A 16,876-nucleotide genomic window follows, 5' to 3' on the forward strand; every position below is an offset into this window, starting at 1 on the left:
GACACAGGTTGCATTCTACAGCTGAAGAAGTATTTATCATTTATTTCCTTATTTGACCTTCACAAGTCTGTGAGGTAGGAATAATTTTCAGGATGAGAAAACTAAGGGTCAGAGAGGTTAAATGCCTTGCTTAAGGCCAAACAGCTCGTGAGGAACAGACCAGGACTAGAACCTAAATATTTTTCCACATTCCTTGTTCTTTATATTTGGATGATAAAACCCACTGAAACTGGAAAAGTCAGTGTTCATGCTGCCTGTCACCTACCAGACCCACTAAGCAGAGACAGGGATTAATCTTTATGGGCGCTTTATTCAGATGGATGGCGATCTGAGAAGACAGCAGGTTTGTACCCTAACAGACTCTTAAATTCCATTTTAAACTGACCCTTTTTGTAAGGAGAAGAAAAGTGTAGGTAATGGGTTTGGAATTCAGAGAAAAGGTTAATCAGATAAAAGCTGCAGCATTCTTTCATCTGTGTCCTGGGCGGTGGTTTGTGTCCTGGGCTTTGGTCTTTGGGTCCTGCGTGGTAGTCATCTCACCCTGGAGCACAATGGCTCAGATACCGTCTTGATTGCTTGCAGTCCTCCTGCGGCACAGAGGTGGAACTGCTTATGGTCTCCTGGCATCCAGGTGGGTCATACCTTCAGTTCCTGGAACAATAGCTTTTTACATGTGTTGAGTGCTAAGCTTATTAGCTGTTTGTTACCTAAACTAAAATTTCCCAACTCTTGAATCCCCCATCACCACCATTCCCAAGACAGAAGCATTTTAGAATGTTTTCCATGGATGATTGGTTTTATTGCTTTCCTCTTTTTATATCTTTATTATTTCCCATGAATTATGGATGCAATATAAATGATAGCATCAAATAATACAAAATTCTATAAAATAGAGAATAACAAACATCCCTGGTACGTGGACAGGCTATTAATTGCCACATCTGCCGAACTCCATTGCCAAAGGAACAAGTAGGAGACATTATAATTCAGTCAGATCCAGAGCTCTGGGTTCAGATCTTGTCATGGTCACTTACTAGCTGTGTGATCTTGAGCAAGTTAGTTTCTTTAAACCATATTTATAAAATGAGGATAACAGTCCCAGGGTTTTTTGTGTTAAATTAGATAATGTACAGGAAACCCAAGTGTCTGCATTTTCCTCCATTTTAAGGGTTTCCTCTCTCTAGTATACTTGAGGTAGAGGAATGGGCAGCAAGGTGCCTCTCATGCCTGCCTCCAAGCCTTCTGCTTGACCTTCAGTTTCATTCTGTCCTGGGCCACTCACTTGGCTGCTAGCCACAGCCTAGAGCTCCTGGTGCGGGTCCTCTGAATAAAATGCAGCTACAGGTACAGCGGGGCACAGCTGTGCATTCTCCCTAACATGATACACAAAGTTATACTTGACTGAAGGATTGGGGGAAACTAAAAAGAATTCCAGCGAATAAAGGAAAATATTAAATCGTTGGGTTTTGCCCTGGCGAGTTAGCTCAGTTAGTTGGAGCATTGTCCTGAACACCAAAGGTTTATGGGTTTGATCCCCTGTCAGGGCACATGCCTGGGTTGGGGCTCGATCATATATGTCGGGCAACCGATCCATGTTTCTCTCACATCGACATCTGTCTCTCTCTCTCTCTCCATGTTCTCTCACATCGATGTCTCCCTCTCTTCCTGCTTCTTTATCTAAAATCAATAAAAACATATCTTTGAATGAGGATTAAAAAAATAAAAACTTTGATTTTTAACTTTCTCTATAATCCAAGTAAAAAAAAACAACTAAGAAGTTCAATCTTTATTAAGGGATCAAGTCCTTGCATGGATGAACCGCAGCCCCTAACCTGACTCCCGGTCCTCAGGTCTGCTTCCCTTCCTGGAAACTCCTTCAAACCTCTGCTCCTTTCTGGGAAGCCCCAGGTCCTTCCTCTCTGGTTCCTCAGCTAAGCTCACAAGTACATTTTCCGAAATCTGACATATTCAGTCTGGAAGAGGTGAGATTGTGGAGGAGGGAACAGGGAAAAGGCGCCAAACTGTCCATGTTCCAGTGAGCGCTGGCACACAGCCCATCCTGCAGAATCATGTGGGGCAGGCTGACCGCCCAAGTCCAGACCCTTCTAGTCTCCTGAAATGCAAATGAGGCTTTATTCTTCTGAGTACCCTTTGGAAAGTAACCTTTGGAACACACACACATACCTCAAAGGATAAAATGAAATCTCAACCCCCTAACCAGAAAGTGTTGGTGTGCGTATCACTCCAGTACTTTGCATTTTAATAAGCACTAAATGATTCTGATGTGGTGATGCAGGTGGTTTGAGATTTCAAATTGAGAGAAACTAATCAAAACCCCTGAAGAAGAGACAATGCCCTAGGATTTCTTAGGCTGCCCAGCTACAGTGGAGTGAGCCCTGTATATTATTATTCAGAGTGGTGTTAGTGCCTCTCCTACAAAGGCTTGCCAGGAATAAGAAAGGAGGGTCCATTTCTGAGTCATATATCTTGTAATCCTTGTTCCCTTAGTTACACAAAAACCAGCTAAACCTTTAAAAGGCTGCTTCAAAGAGCCTGATTGGATTCTTCCACAAATCTCCAACCTCCCTCTTTGGGCTGGAAAATAGTTGGTTTCGTTTTTTCTAGTTACGTAAGTGAAGGGCACAACACATAGTAGGTGTTCAATAAAGGCACATTTAAAAGCTCTAATCAGTATAATGAACTGGGAGTAGGGGTCCAAGCTGGGAGAGGCACTGTTGTTCCCTGAGCCCTCAGAGCAGTTTCCCCACCTCCTCTGTAGCGCTTACCACATTAAGCTGTAATTTTCCTTTCAGCCCAAGCACATTAAAGAAGTTCATTAGCCATCCTCCTCAGCTTTTCCCTCTTTATCACAACACTATTTTTTTAAACACTTCTATTGAGATATAACCGACATACAATAAATTGCATATTTTAAATCTACAATTTTCTACGTTTTGACATATGCGCACTCACGAAAACATCACAATCAAGATAGTAAGCATATCCATCACCCCCAAAAGTTTCCCAGTGTCCACCGCTGCCTCCTGTCCCTTCTCCTCCCTTTACACAGGCAACCACTGATCTGTTCTTTATGACTATATAAATGGAATCCCGAAGCATGCACACTTTTTATAAATCTGGTTTCTCTCAGTCAGCATAAGTGAGGTTATTCAGGATCCATAGTTCATTCTTTTGGTTGTATGATAATACCACAATTTGTTTATCCATTGCCCTGTTGATGGACATGTGCATTGTTTCCAGTTTCTGACCATTACAAATAAAGCTGTTATAAATATCCATATTTGTCTTTGTGTGTCACTTGAAATTTATACAAAATAATATTGAGTGTAAACTGCAATTGAAAAAAATTTAAATTTTTTTGTGTCCATATGCTTTCATTTCTCTTGGGTTAATAAGAATGAAATGGCTGGATCATATGGTATGTATATGTTTAACTTTTAAAGACCCTGCCATACTATTTTCAAAGTGGTTGTACTGTATCTACACTCTTACCAGCAGTGTATGAGAATTTTAGTAGCTCCCATCCTCACCAACGCTTGAAATGGCCAGTCTTTTTCATATTAGGCATTTTAATGGGTGTGCCAACATTGTTTCAACCTTTTGAATTGGTAGCATCCACATGACTCAAAATTTAAAAAAAATTAAAGGTATATAATGAAAAGTTTCACTTACACCTCTGTCTCCCCACATCACCCTATTAACTACTTTTACAGCTATCTTGTGTATCTTCCATAATTTCTTTACTGAAATACTAATGAATATTCTTGGTTCTCCTGTTTTTTTACACAAAAGGTACCATACTAAGTACACTGTTCTGAATCTTCTCTTATTTTTCACTTAAAAATATTTTGGCCCTGGCCAGTATGGCTCAGTTGGTGGGGTGTCGTCCTGCAAACTGAAAGGTCACTGGTTCCATTTCCAGTAAGGGCACATGCCTGGGTTGCAGGTTCAGTCTCAGGTGGGGACAAGTGCAGGAGGCAACTGATCAATGTTTTTCTCTCATATCAGTGATTCTCTCCCTCTTTTTTCCTTCCTTCCCCCATTTCTAGAATCAATAAAATAAAATAAAAATATTTTGGAGAGCTTTCTTGTTCTTTGTCACAGCCACACAGTATTTAATTGTACAGATATACTAAAATTTATGTTACCAGTTCCCTATTGATTAACATACGGGTTATTTCTAATCTTTTCCTACAATGCTGCAGTGAACAGCCTTATGTACAGTGTTTCTCATGAGTGAAAATATATCTATAGGAATCATCCCTAGAAGTGGGAATGGTAATCTTTAATTTTGATGGATATTGCCAAAGTAACCCTATAGGAGTTGTACCAGTTTACACCTTCACCATCAATAAATTAGTGTCTACTTCTCCACAGCCCTGAACAGAGTAAAATTAGCAAACGTTTGGAGTTTTGCCAATCTCATATTGGTATCTGTGTAGTTTTTTTAAAAAATTTTATTTATTTAGAGAGACACAGGAAGGGAGGGAGAAAGAGAAGGAGAGAAACATCAGTGTGTGAGAGATACATCGACTGGTTGTTGCACACCCCCAACCGGGAACCTGGCCTGCAACCCAGGCATGTGCCCTGACTGGGAATCAGACTGGTAACCTTTCAGTGTGCAGGTCAGCACGCAATCTACTGAGCCACACCAGCCAGGGTGGTTTTAATTTGCCTTCTTATTAAGAGTGAGGCTGAGTATCTTTTCATCTGTTTAGAAACCATTTGTATTTCCCTGTCAGTAACCTGTCTGTAAATGTCATTTGCTTCTTTTTCTAATGGTTGGTCATATACTGATTTCTACGGGTTCTTTATATGTAGGGAGATACGAATTGCAAATATCTTTTTCCAATATGTTATATGTATTTTGACTTTGTGGAGCTTTCATCCCTGGCATTAATCCTGTTAATTAATTTTGAACATTAAATCCCAATATTAATCCCGCTGTTTTGTCTCCTAAATAGTTCTGGAATCCTCCACACCCCTTCTTTTTACCTCATTGCACTTCTCTAAGCCAGTCTGCCATCCTCACTCATCTAAATTACTACACTGGTATTCTAACTGGCCTCCCAGGCACTCTTGCTCTTTCCTAATCTGTTCTACATTCTGTAGCCAAGAAGATTTTTCTAAAATACAAGTATGATCGTGTTCCTTTTCTGCTTAAAGCTCTTTGGTGGCTAACCAACGCCTATAGGATTGAATCTATACCTTAAGGTAGGATCCTCCATGGGCTCCCTGCACAGTCTGGCTCCTGATTGCCTCTTCAGCTTCATCTCTTCCCAGTCCTCATCTCACAGTCCATGCTCCAGCCACACTGAGCTGTTTTCATATCCTCCCTGTCCATAAGCTTGCTCACCTCTAGGCCTTTGCATAGCTGTTCCCTCTTTGAGGAACCCTCTTCACTTGCTTACCTTTTACTCACCTTCAGATTTCATCACAGACATCACTGTCAGCAGGAAGCCTTCCGCGACCACAGCAGAGGAGATAGGGTGTTCCCATAACACCCCATACTGTCCTAATATCAGCAATAAGCACACTGTTATGATTATCTGTTTACTTTTCTGTCTTTCCTATTTAGTAGACTGAGGGTAGGAATTAAGTCTGCTACTTCACTGTTGTTACCCTAATGTCTGTCACAGGCCCTGGCACATAATAGGTGCTCAATAAATAGTTGTTAAATTAATTCAAGAAAGGATGCTTGATAAATGACTAAATGAACATCTCACCTCATTGGGAGATCCAGGAAAATGAAGAGAGCAGAAAGGCTCTTAATTCCTATCCAAGAAAGTAAGCTAGATGCTAACTAATCCTACTTGCCAGAGAAAGCAGTGACTTGCAACACCTTCCATTTCTGCTGGTAATCCCAGGTCCTGAGGTAATAAGCAAAATATTTAACATCTTGTAGAGGAGGTACTGACCAATTTGAGGGCATCTTGCCCTAGCTAGGTACTGAAGGCTTCCTGGGTGTCAGGAGTTAATTAACCCTTTAGTCACTGAAACATGGAGAGGTCCTGAGGGAACACAAGGGGATTCCAGTAGAGGCTTAGAGCAAAGGGGCAGACACTTAATGAGAGGTCTTGGGTCAATGCCTTTTTACCATCCAGTAGAAGTATTTAAACTTTTTTTTTTTTTAAAGATTCCATCCATTCATTTTTTTAGAGAGGGGAAGGGTGAGAGAAAGAGAGGGAGAGAAACATCAATGTGTGGCTGCCTCCCGTGCGCCCTGCAACCAGGGACCTGGCCCCCAACCCAGGCATGTGCCCTGACCGGGAACCGAACGGGCGACCCTTTGGTTCAAAGGTTGGCACTCAATCCACAGAGCCACACCAGCCAGGGCAGTATTTGATACTGTATTTGATACAATATTCGATACAGTATTTAATACCCGGTGGGCCTGACTAAAATTTACAACTTGTTTATCAGCTCTGCCCACTTCTCTGTCTTCTCAGGCTCCTTTTGCTCTTTCTTCCCTCAAAGAGAGTCCAGAATTAGAGCTGGAGATGACACAAGGATTGTGTGATTCTGGGGGCAGATGATGAAATGAAGACCCTTGGGGGGCAACAGATTAAAAACACCGTAAACAGATTAAACACAATGCTTGTAAAGTCAAGCAAACCTGAGTTCGAATACTGGCTTTGCTGCTGTGTAATTTAGTTTATCTGTTTAGCATCTTTGAAACAGAATTCCCTTACCTGCACCTTTCCCTGGAGTCTGCTATGGACGTTAAATAAATAATATCTGTAAGGTCACTTGCACAGTATTGAGTTCATACATAGAAGGGAATAAGAGTGAGCTGAATAGATGAGAGCCAAAGTCAGTTAGTTGGTGACAGAGTAGGACCAGAAGTAGGATCCACCCCCTAATCGCTCATTGACAAGGGCTGCTAGAGTCAACACAATTCCAGGGTCCCTGAGGGCTCAGAAAAAAAAATAAGGAAAATTCCTTTCTTAGTTTCACTCCTTTACTTTCTGAGGCCCTAAGCACAGGGTAAGAGTGGGGATAGATAAGTGACCTTCCTTTCTAGTTTCAGACTTTAGGCTGAAATTAGTTTAAGATCTGATTTGGAAAAGTTAGGATACAGGAAAAAAGATTTGCCTGAGCTGACCTCCAAGGATTTATTGACCAATTACTGATTGCAAAAGCCCTAGGCATAACTGTCCAGGGGGAAAAAAAAAGTGCTTTTCCAAACTGTGGGTCCTGACTTGTTAGTGGGATGTGAAATCACAACCAGAATTGAAAAAAAAGAAAAAGAAAAAAGAAAAAGAAAATAAAGGAAGAAAGAAATAGGAGAGAACAGAAAATACCTCAGTGCATTCATTGTACGTAGAAGGATAGTACTAGGTTATACAAGTTTGATTCAGTTACATATGTTTATAAATGTGTATATGCTGGGTTATGATTTAGAATGCATTACTGTGGATTTTGGTCAAAAATATTTACAAAGTCCTACCCTAGAAGGTAAGTTTTGGGAAAACAATGGCTTTATTTTCTTTGTAAGTATTCTACAAATAAATGTTGAATGAATGAGTGAATGTCTAACACTGTGCCTACCTTCAAGAAGAACAGAGTTAGACTTCCAGTAAAGATGGAGGCATCGGTAAGCATGTTTTGACTCCTTGTGCAACCATAAAAATAATTAAAACTAGACCTCAAAACAACACCCAGGACCATCAGAAAATCAAACTGTACAGAAGTCCAACAACCAAGGATTTAATGAAGCCACATTCATTCAGACAGGTGCCTTTTCTACAATAGGCCATGCAACTAAGACGAGACAAGGAGTCAAAGCAGTTCTACCTAATACACAGAAACAAACACGGGGGGCTGCCAAATTGAGGAGACCAATAAATATGGCCCAAATGAAAGAACAAAACAAAACCCTGAAAAAGAACTAAATGAAGTGGAGATAGCCAACCTATCAGATGTAGAGTTCAAAATGCTGGTGATCAGGATGCTCAAAGAACTCATTGAGTACGGCAACATCATAAAGGAAAAAATGAAAGTTACACTAAGTGAAATAAAGAAAAACCTATAGGGAACCAACAGTGGAGGGGATGAAGCCAGATTAAAATCAACGATTTGGAACATAAGGAAGAAATAAGCATTCAGCAAGAAGGAAAAAGAATTAAAAACAAACTAACAAAAAACCAAAAAAACGAGGATAGTATAAGGAACCTCTGGAACATCTTTAAACGTGTGAACATCCAAATCATAGGAATGCCAGAAGGAGAAAAGGAAAAGCAAGAAATTGAAAACTTATTTGAAAAAAAAAAAAAATGAAAGAAAACTTCCCTATTTGGCAAAGGAAATAGACATACAGGTCCAGGAAGCACAGAGAGTCCCAAACAAGTTGGACCCATAGAGGACCACACCAAGACACATCATAATTAAAGTGACAAAGGTTAAAGATAGAGAATCTTAGCAGCAGCAAGAGAAAAGCAGAGAGTTACCTACAAAGGAGTTTATATAAGACTGTCAGCTGATTTCTCAAAAGAAACTTTGCAGGCAAGAAGGGACTGGCAAGAAGTATTCAAAGTGATAAAAAGCAAGGGCCTTACAACCCAGACTACTCTATTCAGCAAAGCTATCATTTAGAATGGAAGGGCAAATGAAGTGCTTCTCAGACAAAGTAAAGCCATTATTACATGAAATATTAAAGGAACTTATTTAAGAAAAAGAAGATCAAAATTATGAACATTAAAATGGAAACAAATTCACAACTATCAACAACTGAATCTAAAAATAAAGACAAAATCCAACTAAGTAAACCAGAAAGAACAGAATCATAGCTATGGGGATCATTTGGAGGGTTATCAGCTGGGAGGGAGAAGGGGAAGAATGGGGGAAATGGTGCAGGGATTAAGAAGCATAATTGGTAGGAACAAAATAGACAGGGGGAAGTTAAGAATAGTATCGGAAAGGGAGAAGCCAAAGGACTTATATGCATGACCCATGGACATGAACTAAGGGAGCGGGGTGCTGGAGGGAATGGGGATACCCGTGGAGGGGGGCAAAGGGGGAAAAACTGGGACAACTGTAATAGCATAATCAATAAAATATATTTAAAAGAAGAACAGAATCAGAAATACAGGTAAAGGTAAATTTCAGAGGCTGTATAATACCAGTATCAATCTGAACCAAAATAATAATGCAAATAAACTGACGAAAAAAGAAAAAATAAAAGCCAAGAAGTTCCAAAACAGAAACTCTTGAAAACTAGACTTTTAGAGTATTTTAGTCATGACAGGCAGTGCTAATTGTAAGAAAAAAACAAAACAGAACAAAACAAAAACATTGACTTGGGAACCTGGGAGCCAGGACACAAGGCCTGATTTTGTAACCAGTTCACTGTGTGACTTAGGACAATCTCTTTAATTATTTCTCTCATTTGAAAAACAGGAACGCTCAGACAAGCCTGTCTGCCACACAGGGCTGTTGTGAAGATCCTTTGAAATCATGCATTTTAAGGGTGCTCATACAATACCAGAGACAAAAGTGAGAGTTGACCTCAGTAGGGGCCTTTTTAGTGGTTTAATGAATTAATCAGCAAGTATTTTATCAGGATTTTAAAGTTTACGTAGGGCTTTTCTTTCCAAAGCTTTCCCTTTTCAGTTGCTTTCTTAATACCTTTTTTTTTTTTTTTTTTAAGATTTTAAATTTATTTTTAGAGAGAAGGAAAGGGAGGGGAACATTGATTGGTTGCTTCTCACACACCCCCACTTGGAGACCTGGTCAGCCACCCAGGCATGTGCCCTGACTGGGAATTGAACCTGTGACCTTTCAGTTCACAGGCCAGCACTCAGTCCACTGAGCCACACCAGCTAGTGCTCTAATACCATTCTTACTACATAAAATACAGAAGGTAAACTACATGAGAAAATAGTGTTGAGCTGTCTTAGCCAGCTTCATCTCTGTAGCAATTTTAAAATGAAGGATGGAAGGAAAAACTTAACTGCTGTCCTAAAGGACAGCATCTTTGCCCTTGACGGCAATTAAGTTAGAGGCAAAGCGATACACAGAGAAAATATACACAAGCCACTGTGCAGGTCACCTGTAGCCAGTGTCAAAGGAAGGGCAGGGCCACAGGCACTCCTGGATACCACGAGTGTGCCAGTTCTACTGCTAGCTGTTTGGCGGACACAGCAGTGTGCCCTTGCTTCAGGTAAGAAAGACAAGCGACACAGAAACAAATACTGACAGCCTGTCTGTGGAACAGAGAAGACAGCGAAGATTCCAGTGATGGTTTAATTTGGAAAAGGATAGATGTGAGCAGGACTGCCAAAGTAAATTTTACGGAGCTGAGGCTTAAACTGGGCTTGGTAGGAACGCGTGGTAGGTCAAGTTTAGGGAGCACATTCCAGGCAGTTGGATAAATCATTGAAATCTATGCCACTCTCGGAAAGGCTGTCAAGGTGAGGTTGACCTTGAGCTGATGCGCGTAGGTGTAAAAAAAGACTCCGGGAAAGTTTAATGGTTCTGCCCCAGTGCGTCCCAGAGAAAAGGTCCAGTTTTAAGACAATACCTGTAACCGTAAGTGTTTGGGTTTCCTCTAGCCGACGAACAGGGGTGGGGCTGCAGGACAAGGCCCAGTGGGCGGTGATAACGCGAGTGGGCGGAATCACGCGGGCCCTCCCTGTAGCTACTGGAGGCCAAGCAAAGGGGCGGTGCTTCCGGCGGCAGCGGCTCTCGGGCGTGGGGTGACGCTAGAGGACAAATCGGCACGTGACACGGAAGTGACTACGAACAGGAAGAGGACGAAAAAAATAACCGTCTGCGACGCGGAGCCGAACCGGACCCGCAGTCACCATGAACAGCAAAGGCAAGGACAGGGGTCGGCTGAGGCCGTGGTGGGGAGTAGTGCTGCACGGAGCAAGCGGGCCTGGAGCCCAGGGTCCCCCATCGCCAAGCTTGGGGCAAGCTGCGCCGACCTCCTCGGCCGGCGGCAGGCCCAGGAGCTGCGCTGCCGGACGCCTTCGTCATCCCCGCATTACGGCTGCTCGCTCCCTCCCGGCCCTTTTCTCCTTCAACTCTGTGGCGCAGTTTGGCTCTGTGGCCTCGGGCGGGGGTGGGGGTGGGGCGGATTGCAGGGCGCGGGGTTGGGGGGGTAAGGTTTGTCCTGATGGGCATCCGCAGAAGCAAATGGGGATCTAGAGCAGGGATTTGGGTAGGCCAATGGAGAGCCAGCGGAGGCGGGGCGCCGCGCTCTGAAACCACAGGCCAACCCTGGGCTTAACTGGTGAGGTAAGGGCGCTGGTGGGCGTCCAGGGCCTGGAGGGTTACGTTCACCCTTCTTCCCTTTCTCGACCGTCAGAACACGATCCTTGCCTTCTTAAGTCAAGACTTTACCCATCACCCTCTGACCAGTGGCAGAATTCACTTCCACCATTCACTCAGTTCTTTTAATTTGAAGTCGACCTTGAGTGGACATCTGTGGAACAACCATTACTCAACGAGGTTTTGGCTGGTCACACCAGGCCCATGGAGACTACCCAAAGCAGAAGTAGGGTGCACCCAGGAAGCATGGGCAAGAACTTGTCCTGCATTTTGGAAGGAACTTGGGCCCTGCTAGACTTGCTACTTCTATCTGTATACTAGTGGGAAGAGTGACTTTGCTGTCCATTTGGAATCTAGCATCGTTAGCAATAAGTGTGCAAAGATAATGCTTATTTTCTTGGCTCCAGGAATCAGGCCCTCCAGGGCAGTCTGTTTTTGCAAATCCCCTTCTGCCTGCCCCCAGAAAGCTAGCTATCCAATATGCCCTCCCCCATTTTGATGGCTCTGTATGGTAGGCAATAGGCATTGTTTTCTCTTGTCTTCCAGGTCAATATCCAACGCAGCCAACCTACCCTGTGCAGCCTCCTGGGAATCCAGTGTACCCTCAGACCTTGCATCTTCCTCAGGCTCCACCCTATACTGATGCTCCACCTGCCTACTCAGAGGTGCTTCCAGTTTATAAGACTTGTTGAGAATACATTTGGATTGCATTTTCAGTCTTTAGCTAAGTCTGACTCCAGAGATTCACAAACAGAAGAGAGTGCTCACATGAATAATCTAAAACAGTATATAGTTCCTCAATTTCTGTTGGGTTCAGAATGCATTACCTGATTATTTTACATTATTTGGCACAGGCTGAGGTTCAGATGACTTTAGCTAAGATGACTTAGCTAAAGCAGGAAGGGGTTTCGGAGAATATTGGGCAGTAGGGGAAAGGCAATTTGTGTAACTCAGAGATTGTAATCTGCACAGAGAGAATTAAGAATGACTCATAAAAGAGGAAACAGGAATGAAGTCTGAATTGGGAATGTCATCAAGTAACATTTTGCCTTCTCTTGCCTTTTCCAGCTCTATCGTCCGAGCTTTGTGCATCCAGGGGCTGCCACTGTCCCCACCATGTCAGCTGCATTTCCTGGCACCTCACTGTATCTTCCCATGGCGCAGTCTGTGGCTGTTGGACCTTTAGGTTCCACTATCCCTATGGCTTATTATCCAGTTGGCCCGATTTATCCACCTGGTTCAACAGTGCTGGTGGAAGGAGGGTATGATCCAGGTGCCAGGTTTGGAGCTGGGGCTACTGCTGGCAACATTCCTGTGAGTATGACTTTGTCCGAAAAGACTCAGCCCTTGTGTATTTTAACTTTCTGAAATGACTACATATATATCCTTTCACCATCCCTGGATAATAGTTGCTGATTTTAGTGCAACCAATGACATCCACTAGTCAGGCAGAAAGCGGTTGCGAGGGCATGAGAACTATGGCAGGTCAGTAGCATCTGGAACATTCACTGGGGTCTGGGTTAACCAGATTCCTTTGTTTTCCTGTCCTAGGAGTCTTGCCTGTTGCTTTTTCAGTTCACTTTGGTATAGTGAACTGGTCTAGTAACATTCTTTATTCATTCCATAGTATTTAATATTTGCCATCAGCATGGCATTGTATTAGGGGCTATGATGATTAAAAAAGTAGAATGCATAATCTCTTTTAAGTAGCTTTTAGAAAGATACTAGGGATTTTATGTCTCCTGCTTAGTTTCCCTGTGCCTGGGATTTAAGAGTCCAAACAGTCGTTGCTGGGCCTTGAGGCCTGTCTACTTACCATATGTTAGAGATGAGGTGAGAATGATGTAATTACGTAGGGCCTTTTGGTTATCCCATGGTCATCTGAAAACTTTTGAGGGACCCTGTGATATAGGGCTGTGGACTTGGCACCCAATCCCTGTTCTTGGAATATGGGTAGGAAATCACTGAAAATGCCAGTGGGTCTAGACTACCCATATTCAGAAGGTATCCATAGGCTTTTTCTTGGAAAAAATGAATAAATGGTGCTCCTTTTCCTGTTTGTATCTTTGGGTTGACAGATCTCTTTAGGACCCAGTTTGATGGCAGACTGTCTCCTAAAGATGCTTATTGGTCAGCACATTGCCATCTTCCTAATAAGGTCCTGTTTCACCTGTACCTGCTCCCCTCATATCAGCTGCTTTGTGCCCAATCAATCTTGTCTTTTCCTTTCAGCCTCCACCCCCAGGATGCCCTCCCAATGCTGCTCAGCTTGCAGTCATGCAGGGAGCCAATGTCCTTGTAACTCAGCGGAAGGGGAACTTCTTCATGGGTGGCACAGATGGCGGCTATACCATCTGGTGAAGAACCAAGGCCACCTCTGTGCCGGGAAAGACATCACATACCTTCAGCACTTCTCACAATGTAACTGCTTTAGTCATATTAACCTGAAGTTGCAGTTTAAGACACATGTTGTTGGGGTGTCTTTCAGGTGCCCAAATTTTCAGGCACTTTTCAAACTTAATAAGGAACCATGTAATGGTAGCAGTACCTCCTTAAAGCATTTTGAGGTAGGGGAGGTATCCATTCATAAAATGAATATGGGTAAAGCAGCCCTAAGGATCTTCCTTTAATTCCTCTGGAGTAATACTGTATCATACTGGTCTTTGCTTTTAGTAATAAAATATCAAATTAGGTTTGGAGGGAACTTTGATCTTCCTAAGAATTAAAGTTGCCAAATTATTCTGATTGGTCTTTAATCTCCTTTAAGTCTTTGATTTATATTACTTATTATAAATGAAATGCATTAGTTGTCTGCCTTTTCTTTTTCATCCATTGTCCCACATCCCATCCTCAACTGGTCTTCCATTCCCTCCCGCCAATCTCCATCAAATCAATGGTGCAGGACAGAAAGCCAGTCAGACTAATTTCCTTCTCTTCTTGCACTTCTCCCCACTCGTCATCTTTTAACTAGTCTTTCACAAGGATCCTCTGAAACCCCCTTTGTGCCCAAGCACAGACCCCATTACTTCTGCTTCTGCATCTCCTCAGGCAAAAGTGGAGGGTACCTTTGGACCCTCCTCATAGGTTGTCTCTTCATACATGAACCAAATCCAGATTTGCTTTGGTGCCAGAAAAACTGAGTTGTTTGAACAATGAGTCGTAACACAAACTGTACTGTAAACAACAGTTTGTTTTAAATGTGTGTGTGGGTGGAGGGGTAGGGAGGTGAGGCAGTGAGGAGGATGCATTTCACAAGCCTGGTGACTTTAGAGCCAAAATTAAGGGGAATTTTCAGATCAAAAATTGGTTACCATTTATTATCCGAGTGTCTGATGCAGCCACTCATGGCTCCTGAGAATTCCTCAGCTGGGTCAATGGGGTCATGTTGTGAATGCCTCACTGCAAAGTGACTGAAGTCCAGTAAAATCTCATTAGGGTTAAGAACATTTCAGGGATCCTTAATTTTTTAATTTTTGTTTTTAGCAATTGGATTTTATCTTATAATTTCAGTTCATCTAAATTGTGTTCTGTACATGTGATGTTTGACTGTACCATTGACTGTTATGGAAGTTCAGCGTTGTATGTCTCTCTCTACACTGTGGTGCACTTAACTTGTGGATTTTTTTATACTAAAAATGTAGAATAAAGACTATTTTGAAGATTTGAATAAAGTGATGAAGTTGCATTACACCTCACTTCAAGGATTCTTTACTCAGCCTGTTTTTAGTTTTCTTCTATTTATATCTTTTATCTCCCCAAGAATTCAGTTAGGTGTGCTGCCTTTTTTCTTTTTAAATGAAGCCTGTAAAATAAATGGAGGACAAAGCTAAGATTGGACCATTGTCATGAGTTCCATCCTAGATATTTAACTTTTTTAAGTAAATTAAAACAAACAAAAAGATTTCATTTATTTGTTTTTAGAGAGAGGGGAAGGGAGGGAGAAAGAGAGGGAGATAAACATCAATGTGTGGTTGCCTCTCGCATGCCCCAACTGTGGACCTGGTGCAACCCAGGCATGTGCCCTGACTGGGAATTGAACCAGCAACACTTGGCTTGCAGGCCGACGCTCAGTCCACTGAGCCACAGCAGCCAGGGCTCTTTTTTAATTTTTAAAAATTGATTTTAGGGAGAGAAACATCGATTTGTTCCACTTATTCATTGGTTGATGCTTGTATGTGCCCTGATGTGGGATTGACCCCACAACCTTGGTGTATTGGGATGATGCTCTAACCAACTCTGATATCCAGCCAGGGAAGATTTCTTAAAAGCGTATTATGCCACAGGAATTCAGTAGATACACTTAGAAATAAGGGCATGAGCCCTGGCCAGGTTGCTCAGTTGGCTGGAGGGTCACAATACACCAAAAGATTGTGGGTTCATTTCCTGGTCCAGGGCACATACCTAAATTGTTAGTTCAGTCCCCAGTTGGGGCACATACAGGAGGCAACCAATTGATACTTCTCTTTCTAAAATCAATTTAAAAAGAACGATTGATTCTCCTAACTTACCCTAAAGTTTGACTTGAAGAAAATGTCTTCAGTGTAACAGTTTGTATAAGTTTAGGGTGACCTTCAGTTTCTTCCAAGTTCTGTGTGAAAGAAATATGGAAAACTGGAATCTAGGTTGCCAAGATTGATTTCCTCAACCCTTAAGGTCTTAACCTTGGGCTAATGATTTCTATCAAAACAATTGTGCCTTTTAAACATACCTCATTTTGAGATCTAAGATCCAAGAAGCTTCTCTGGATTTGATTCAAGGACTCTAGTGGGAAAAGTGGTAAGAAGACTGTTCCAGTTCCCTCTATGTATACAGAGAATGGATTCTGGGAAATGGTGGTCCTTGCCAGGACAGAGAATAAACCCATCTCCCAGGGTATGTCTGTAATGACACTCCTCTGGGACAAGCTTCCCAAGACCAGCTTTGTTCCAATTTCCAAAACTTCCCTAGTGTTCTTGCTTGGGTGAGAACATACGCAAAGAAGTTAAACAAGCAAAAGAAAATGTCAAAGTTTAAGCAGGGATAAGTCAAAATGTAAATAAAGGTAGTTATTTCTTAAGAGAATCTGATTTCTGAATCAATGAAAAACTTTAATTCTAATAAAAATAGCATTAAGTATGAGGTTGGGGAATACAGAAAGAAGGGCTCAGATTAAGGGATGTTGCATGTTCATCAGGAGGGAAGGTCTCCATATATTCTCCTACCCCTCCTGGCCTGGATTTTCACTGTGGTACCCAGTCTCTGGGAAGAACTATGGACACTATCTCCGTTGGGGCTGTCACTAGGTGGCCAGGCAGGGGACAGAGGAGCAGCCAGTGACCCTAACTCTTCTCCCCTTTGACCTGTGAAAAAAACTGAAGATGACTGGCACATACAAATGTTGCCTGGTATAGCTCCACCTTGTTGGTCAGTCACAAACACTGCTGTATTACAAAGGCCTGGCTAAAGACATTGAAGTAGCTTTCTCCATGTCCCTGGTCCTGGTGTCAGTGATGTTGGATTTGGGCCTCCTACTGGAAGGAGCTCAGGTTTGCCCATATCAATCAATGCTTCTCACTGGTTTCAGATAAAAATTCCACCTAAT

At 42.3% G+C, this 16,876-nt stretch overlaps 1 protein-coding gene and 2 long non-coding RNA genes across 4 annotated transcripts; 1 reads left to right on the top strand and 2 right to left on the bottom strand.

The window, feature by feature from the left end:
- Positions 1 to 607: 607 nt before the first annotated feature.
- LOC150011764 (uncharacterized) lies at positions 608 to 10,731 on the bottom strand. Of its 2 annotated transcripts, none has more exons than XR_016510463.1 (3): positions 10,544 to 10,731; positions 5,444 to 5,536; positions 608 to 1,677 (listed from the first exon to the last, which is right to left on the bottom strand). It is a non-coding gene; the product is annotated as an uncharacterized LOC150011764 (long non-coding RNA). The 2 variants fall into 2 exon arrangements; XR_016510464.1 differs by having other exon boundaries at positions 5,433 to 5,536.
- DAZAP2 (DAZ associated protein 2) lies at positions 10,727 to 13,825 on the top strand. Its single transcript, XM_090273182.1, has 4 exons — positions 10,727 to 10,840; positions 11,842 to 11,960; positions 12,364 to 12,609; positions 13,528 to 13,825. Exons 1-4 carry the CDS (start codon positions 10,828 to 10,830, stop codon positions 13,654 to 13,656), a joined length of 507 nt encoding a protein of 168 aa, XP_090129308.1. The 5' UTR covers positions 10,727 to 10,827; the 3' UTR covers positions 13,657 to 13,825.
- A 1,072-nt stretch (positions 13,826 to 14,897) lies between these two features.
- On the bottom strand, positions 14,898 to 16,875 carry LOC150011766 (uncharacterized). Its single transcript, XR_016510462.1, has 2 exons — positions 15,804 to 16,875; positions 14,898 to 15,097 (listed from the first exon to the last, which is right to left on the bottom strand). It is a non-coding gene; the product is annotated as an uncharacterized LOC150011766 (long non-coding RNA).
- Between the last annotated feature and the right edge of the window lies 1 nt (position 16,876).

This window comes from Furipterus horrens, unplaced genomic scaffold (assembly GCF_987537825.1).
Source record: "Furipterus horrens unplaced genomic scaffold, mFurHor1.1.pri manual_scaffold_4, whole genome shotgun sequence".
In the NCBI taxonomy this organism is placed as follows: domain Eukaryota; kingdom Metazoa; phylum Chordata; class Mammalia; order Chiroptera; family Furipteridae; genus Furipterus; species Furipterus horrens.

Excerpts from the sequence above, each read along its gene's own strand:
- DAZAP2 (XM_090273182.1), top strand. Across the intron at positions 11,961-12,363 it reads CTCCACCTGCCTACTCAGAG|CTCTATCGTCCGAGCTTTGT; the intron begins GTGCTTCCAGTT and ends TGCCTTTTCCAG. Across the intron at positions 12,610-13,527 it reads CTACTGCTGGCAACATTCCT|CCTCCACCCCCAGGATGCCC; the intron begins GTGAGTATGACT and ends TTTTCCTTTCAG.